The following is an 8,092-nucleotide window of genomic DNA, read 5'->3' as shown; positions in this document are numbered from 1 at the left end:
AAAAAAAGGGGTTTGGAATTGAAATTTTGGATGGCAGCACGTAGGGAGTTTGGAGTTATTATATTGGCAGGAGGCAAAAGTGGCTGTCAATCATGAAGCCAATCATTGGCAACCCTGCCAATCATTGACAATCATTGGAAATCATGTGTCAATGATTGGCCTTTGTATAAAATTCTTTAACATTGGCATGTTAAAAAATAAATGACCTGCAGATGGTCATGTTGAAACGCTTCTGTTTGTCTGCAGTCGTTATTACGTGACCTGCTTAAGCTAATTATCAAATTTAGATTTAAGTTTGATATATTGAGATAGGTAATTAATTATTAGGTGTTATTTTATATGATCTAACTTTGAATTTTAGTCCATTTGAAGAGGTTAGAGTTAAGTTCTTGGCTTGAAATTTAGCAAGTATGAAAAATTTGGCATACCACTATATATCAAGATTTGGAGTTTGGTTGGAAAAATGAGTGTGTTTTAGCGTCTATGATAGACATATAATAATTTGAATGTCTACAAAAAATTGCTTACTCACGAATATTGCATAATTGGTAGATTGGGAACGTTCCGAAACCTTGCGAAGAGGAAAGGAAAAATCTTAAGAGATTCGTGGCACAAGTTCGGCATCTAAGGTATGTTAAGACTTTTCGACTTGTTGAAGGACGTTTTCCTAATTAAAGATTAAAAATGAAAATAGACAATGGAGTAAGGGGGAAAAAATGGTGGTCTCGTATCAATGGTGTGACGGGCATTGGTACGAGTACCGGTGTTATAAAAAGGAAAATTTCTATTATAGAATGTGGATTGAAATTTGAGAATGCCAAAGCATATGGGCATTAGCTGATATATTATTGACTTGAATTCCTTGTGTGATTGTGTTTTATTTATTTCACCCGTATAGTTGTGATAATTGAGGTGGTTATGTATTATGTTCATATTGATTGATTGAGATGCATCATCATCCCCTCTATTGAAATAATATTGTGCACATGCATAGACATGAGACTGAGTATAAGTTGGGCACGTGGAGATCGTCCGTGCTGGGGATGGTGAGATGTTAAGATTGTAATTTGGGCACGTGGAGACCGTCCGTGCGAAAATTGTTTGATATTATGATAGTGCGTTGAGATCGTCCGCACAGACACGTGGAGATCGTCCGTGTCGGTATATGGACCTCGCGAGTCCCCCATGGGTCATGAACTCTCGATGTATTTCCGAGGAGTATCATGTATATACGGTTGAGTGAGTACTGGGTATTCTGAGACATATCATTACATGGCATCATATTGCATTGCATTTCATCCCATCATTCATTCTTGATGACTATATGTTTCGTTTGGTGTTTGGAAAATATTAAATGTTGATTTCCTTTATTGATGAAACTTAAATAGTAAGTGTAATATATATATATATATTTGTACAATCTAAGAATTTATTTTCTTATATAACTCCCGTCACTACTTCTTCGTTGTCGGTCAATGAGACATACTGGGTACACGTGGTTTCGTACTCATACTACGCTTGTTGCACTCTTTGTGGTGCAGATTCGATTCCGAGTAGGAGCACATCTCGTGGAGCAAATTGAGTCCGGCTTGAAGTTCTTGGAGTTGTGGTGAGCTGCTTGGCTGTTCCGTGGCCCACACCTCCCTCTATCTTTACGTATTCTGTTATTCAGTATTCAGACAGGATATCCCTTAAGTTAGATTTGTCATTTTAGTTTCAGACTTGCATCGTATTCTAGAAGCTCTTGTACTTAAGACACCAATTCTTGCGGTGATATATTTTAGCTTCCGCATTTCATACTTTTAAGGAACTCAATGTTGGAGATTCTTGCTAAGTGTTAGTCTTTTTTTTTTACTCATTTGTTGGTTTAGTTGGGTTAATATGTTGGGTTGGCTTACCTATTGGTTGGGAACATAGGTGCCATCACGACTTGAAAATTTGGGTCGTGACAAATTTGGTATCAGAGCCCTAGGTTCATCGGTCACAAGAGTACAAGAGCAATGTCTAGTAGAGTCTTGCGGATCGGTATGAAGACGTCCATACCTATCTTCGAGAGGCTATAGGACATTTAGGAAATATTTTGTTCTTTTATTCATTATCGTGCACACTTGACCTTGTAGAAATTCTAATCTTGATATCTCATTCTCTCTCAGATGGCGAGGAATCATACATCGGCAAGTGGTGGTCAGGATCCTATTCTTGCGCCTGCTTCTGGGAACACTGTCCGAGGTAGAGGTAGGAGACGAGCTCGAGGTCGGGGTAGGGGCCGTGTTGCAGCACCTGTGGATGTTCAAGTACCAGTAGCTACCCAGGGTCGTGATAGGACCGTACCTCCTGATGCAGAGGTTATTCATGGGGATGTGCAAGATCGTGTCGAGGGGGATGGGCCAGCTCAGGCTCCAACCAGTACTATTGTCCCCCCAGTGCTTCAAGATACCCTGGCTCGTATGTTGGGAATGCTAGAGGGGATGGCCCAGGCAGGAGCTTTGCCTGTCACTTCTGATGGCTCACAGACTCGTGTTGGAGGTCAAACTCCAGATCCGATAGTTGCTCCAGATTCTCAGACTCCCAGGACTCAGCCAGCTGCCGCTGTAGCTCCTCGTTTGGATAGTATGGAGTTTCCAGATATGACATCACATTTGGTGAACAGGCCTTCTATGACTATTGATGAGCAAAAGATGTTTGGGAGGTTCAGATAATGAATCCTCCTACTTGTACTGGTGACTTAGCTGAGGATGCATATGAGTTTATAGTTAGTTGTCATGAGAGGTTGCATAATCTTGGATTAGTGGAGTCTCATGGAGTTGACTACACAGCGTTTCAGATGACTGGCTCTGCTAAGCAGTGGTGGAGGGATTATATTAGTAGTAGGCCAGCTGGATCTCATCCACTATCCTGGACTGAGTTTACTCAGGTATTTCTATCCAAATTTGTTCCACGCAGTGAGAGGGAGCGCAAGAGGGCCGAGTTTGAGGGTTTGCAGCAAAATGGTATGTCAGTTGCAGAGTATGAGGGTAAATTTCATGCCTTGGCTAGGCATGCTTCGATGATACTTCCCACAGAGGCTGAGAGAGTGAGGAGGTTTGTTAAGGGGCTGATTATTCCAATTCGTCTAGGAGTTTCTCAGGTTGCTGCTTCTGGTGTTCCATTCCAGAAAGTGGTAGATGCTGCTAAGGAGTTGGAGATGATTCGACGTGAGGGATTTGAGCAGCGAGAGGGCAAGAGGACTCGTTATTCAGGTGATTATGGTGGTGCTCCGCCTAGGAGTCGGGGTTACTTGGGCAGAGGTTATCACCCTCAGTCCAGCAGACCCATTCATGCTGCTATACCAGCGTCTGAGGCTGGTTACGCTGGGCATAACTCTTCGAGCTCGGTACATACTTCGCAGGGTTCATCTTCTAGACCTGTAGTTCGTGGAGGGCATTCTGGTCATTCAGGTTCCTCTCATCAGCCTGCGTCTCGTAGGGGTTGCTTTGAGTGTGGTGATATGGGACACTTTGTGAGAGACTGCCCTAGGACCAGACGTGGTGGCTTACATCAGGGTTCTCAGGCTTCGACTTCCAGGGCTGCACAACCTCCAGCTAGGGGTGGTGCACAGAATGGTAGAGGTGGTTCTCATTCAGGTAGAGGTGGTTCTCCTTCTGGTCGAGGTGGTGGTCGTGGAGGTTCACAATCTGATGGAGGTCGTTCTCACTGTTATGCTTTTCCAGGTAGGCCAGAGGCTGAAGCCTCAGATGCTGTTATCACAGGTATTATTCCGGTTTGTCATCGACCAGCTACTGTATTATTTGATCCAGGCTCTACTTATTCTTATGTGTCCACATATTTTGCTCCTAGTCTGGATATATTGTGTGAGTCTCTTGATTTGCCGATACGTGTTTCTACTCCTGTCGGGGATTCTGTAGTTGTAGATCAGGTGTATCGTTTATGTACTGTTACTTTGATGGGGTATGACACTCATGCAGATTTAAAGGTCTTAGATATGATAGATTTTGATGTGATTCTTGGTATGGATTGGTTATCTTCTTACCACGCAATTTTAAATTGTCATGCCAAGACCATCACTTTAGCTATGCCTGGAATTCCTATAGTAGAATGGAGAGGTACTCTTAGTCATCCTTCTAAGGGTGTGATATCATTCCTTAAGGCTCGTCAGTTGGTACAGAGAGGATGTTTGGCTTACTTGGCCCACATTCGAGATACTAGTATTGAGACTCCTATGCTTGAGTCTATTCCAGTAGTGAGTGAATTTTCAGAAGTATTTCCGACCGATTTGCCAGGTCTTCCACCAGATCGTGATATTGATTTTTGTATTGATGTGGAGCCAGGCACTCGGCCTATTTCCATTCCTCCTTATCGTATGGCACCGGCTGAATTGAAAGAGTTGAAGGAGCAGTTGCAGGATTTGTTGAGCAAAGGTTTTATTAGACCAAGTGTATCTCCTTGGGGTGCTCCAGTGTTATTTGTGAAGAAGAAAGATGGATCTATGCGTATGTGTATTGACTATCGGCAGTTGAACAAGGTAACCATCAGAAATAAGTATCCGATACCTCGTATTGATGATTTATTTGGTCAGTTGCAGGGTGCTTCAGTTTTCTCCAAAATTGACTTGAGATCTGGCTATCATCAGCTGAAGGTTAGGGCGGAGGATATCCCTAAGACGGCTTTTCGAACACGTTATGGTCATTACGAGTTTTTGGTGATGTCTTTCGGATTGACCAATGCCCCAGCAGCTTTTATGGACTTGATGAATGGAGTGTTCAGACCGTATTTAGATTCCTTTGTTATTGTCTTCATAGATGATATATTGATATACTCACGCACTAAGGAGGAACATGAGCATCATTTGAGGATTGTTCTTGGGATTCTAAAGGAGAAGAAGCTTTATGCAAAGTTTTCAAAGTGTGAGTTTTGGCTTAGTTCGGTAGCATTCTTGGGACATGTAGTGTCCAAGGAGGGTATCATGGTGGATCCTAAGAAGATTGAGGCGGTTAGAGATTGGGTCAGACCTACTTCAGTTACTGAGATTCGGAGTTTCTTGGGCCTTGCAGGTTATTATCGACGGTTTGTTGAGGGTTTCTCATCCATTGCATCTCCATTAACTAGATTGACACAGAAGGAGGTGACTTTTCAGTGGTCTGACGAATGTGAGGTTAGTTTCCAAAAGCTCAAGACTTTATTGACTACTGCTCCAATTTTGACCCTACCCGTGGAGGGAGAGGGTTTTGTCGTATATTGTGATGCTTCTCGGGTTGGTCTTGGTTGTGTGTTGATGCAGAAGGGAAGGGTGATAGCTTATGCTTCGAGGCAGTTAAAGGTTCATGAGAAGAACTACCCTATTCATGATTTAGAGTTGGCGGCTGTTGTGTTTGCATTAAAGATTTGGAGGCATTATCTTTATGGTGTGCATTGTGAGGTGTTCACGGATCATCGTAGTCTCCAGTATATATTCAATCAGAGGGATCTAAATTTGAGGCAGAGGAGATGGTTGGAGTTGCTCAAAGACTACGATATGACTATTCTTTATCACCCAGGCAAAGCAAATGTTGTAGCAGATGCCTTGAGTCGGAAGGCGGTAAGTATGGGTAGTCTAGCCATGTTACAGGTTGGCGAGCGTCCTTTAGCTAGGGATGTCCAATCCCTGGCCAATAGCTTTGTGAGACTTGATATTTCAGAATCTGGTAAGGTGTTGGCTTATATGGAGGCTAGGTCATCCTTGTTGGAGCAGATTCGGGCTCAACAGTTTGATGATGGTGATTTATGTAAGATTAGGGACAAGGTTTTAAAAGGAGAAGCCAAGGCTGCAATTCTTGATAGTGAGGGAGTTTTGAGGATTAAGGGTCGTATATGTGTTCCTCGTACAGGTGATTTGACTAGATTGATCATGGAGGAGGCTCATAGTTCGAGGTACTCTATTCATCCGGGGGCTACTAAGATGTATCGTGACTTGAAGCAACACTATTGGTGGTGTCGTATGAAGAGGGACATAGTAGATTTTGTATCTCGATGTTTGAATTGTCAGCAAGTGAAGTATGAACACCAAAAGCCTGGAGGTATGACTCAGAGGATGCCCATACCTGAGTGGAAGTGGGAGCGCATTGCTATGGACTTTGTGGTAGGGTTGCCACGTACCTTGGGTAAGTTTGATGCTATATGGGTCATCGTGGATCGACTGACTAAGTCTGCACACTTTGTACCAGTTCAGACTACCTATAACTCAGAAAGGTTAGCCAAGATTTATATTCGGGAGATAGTTCGGTTGCATGGGGTTCCTATATCTATTATTTCAGATCGTGGCACCCAATTTACATCTCATTTCTGGCGGTCTATGCAGAAAGAGTTGGGCACTCGGGTGGATCTTAGTACAGCCTTTCACCCTCAGACTGATGGTCAGTCTGAGCGGACTATTCAGGTTCTTGAGGACATGTTGCGGGCGTGTGTGATTGACTTTGGTGGTCAGTGGGATCAATTCTTGCCATTAGCGGAGTTTGCTTACAATAATAGTTATCATTCGAGCATTGAGATGGCACCATTTGAGGCTTTGTATGGTAGGAGATGTCGATCTCCAATTGGTTGGTTTGACGCATTTGAGGTTAGACCATGGGGTACAGATTTGTTGAGGGAGTCCTTGGACAAGGTCAAGTTGATCCAAGATAGACTTCTCATGGCTCAGAGCAGGCAAAAGAGTTACGCAGATAGGAAGGTTCGTGATTTGGAGTTTATGGTTGGAGAGAGGGTTCTACTTAAGGTTTCACCCATGAAGGGTGTGATGAGATTTGGAAAGAAGGGAAAGTTGAGTCCAAGGTACATCGGTCCTTTCGAGGTTGTGGAGCGTATTAGTGAGGTGGCATATCAGTTGGCTTTGCCACCTGGGTTGTCAGGTGTCCATCCTGTGTTTCATATTTCAATGCTTAAGAAGTATCATCAGGGTGGTGATCACGTGATTCAATGGGATTCAGTGTTACTTGATCAGAATTTGACTTTTGAGGAAGAGCCGATCACCATTTTTGATAGGCAAATTCGGAAGCTAAGGTCCAAAGAGATTGCTTCAGTAAAGGTTCAGTGGAAGCATCGCCCAGTGGAGGAGGCTACTTGGGAGACAGAGGCAGACATGAGGAGTAAATATCCTCATCTTTTTTAGCGTTCAGGTTAGCGCTTTTCTTTTTCCGTTCGAGGACGAACATTTGTTTAAGTGGTAGGTGATGTAACGACCCGCTAGGTCGTTTTGAAAACTAGGACTAGTTTGACTCCTTTTGAAAATTTAAAGGGGTATTTTTAAACTATTAGATAACTATGAGTACCCAATTGATGAAACTTTTATTAAATAAATAATTAGAAAATAGGTTAGTGGGGTTTCACGGTTAATAAACTCTTGTTTAGAAAATAAAAAAGGGGTGGAGGTAGAAACTTACCGTAAGTGACGAACGAGAGGAGAAACAATAACCTCTGCTAACGAAAACAAGGAACTTCTCATCCCTTTTCAATTCTACCAAGGTATGTTGTTAGAGTAATTTGTTTGTTGTTATTATTATATTATTACATGGATAGTTAATATCAAAGTGGGAAGAACAATTTGTATCAATTATAAATAAAAGAAAAAAAGAACGGCAGATTCTTTCAAAAAATTTCCTCGTTGTTTAGTATCAACCCATGATGTATTTAATTTCATTAATGACCAGCTTTCTGATGGTGTACATTGATTTAAGGGTGGATTTTTATCTTATTTTATCATTTTATTTCTTGTTATTATTATTCTAATTGATGGAAAAAAAATTAAAAAAAAAAGGGGTTTGGAATTGAAATTTTGGATGGCAGCACGTAGGGAGTTTGGAGTTATTATATTGGCAGGAGGCAAAAGTGGCTGTCAATCATGAAGCCAATCATTGGCAACCCTGCCAATCATTGACAATCATTGGAAATCATGTGTCAATGATTGGCCTTTGTATAAAATTCTTTAACATTGGCATGTTAAAAAATAAATGACCTGCAGATGGTCATGTTGAAACGCTTCTGTTTGTCTGCAGTCGTTATTACGTGACCTGCTTAAGCTAATTATCAAATTTAGATTTAAGTTTGATATATTGAGATAGGT

The 8,092-nt window shown here is 42.0% G+C and overlaps 1 protein-coding gene across 1 annotated transcript; it reads left to right on the top strand.

Annotated features, from left to right (window-relative positions):
• Nucleotides 1-2,003: 2,003 nt before the first annotated feature.
• On the top strand, nucleotides 2,004-2,690 carry LOC114076123 (the record flags this gene model as incomplete). Its single annotated transcript, XM_027914765.1, has 1 exon — nucleotides 2,004-2,690. A coding segment is annotated over exon 1 (537 nt), but the record flags the coding sequence as incomplete, so codon positions are not given.
• Nucleotides 2,691-8,092: the final 5,402 nt, after the last annotated feature.

Source organism: Solanum pennellii, chromosome 1, assembly GCF_001406875.1.
Source record: "Solanum pennellii chromosome 1, SPENNV200".
NCBI lineage: Eukaryota > Viridiplantae > Streptophyta > Magnoliopsida > Solanales > Solanaceae > Solanum > Solanum pennellii.
The sequence above is the reverse complement of the archived record's forward strand: the minus strand, read 5'-3'. Positions and strand labels throughout refer to the sequence as shown.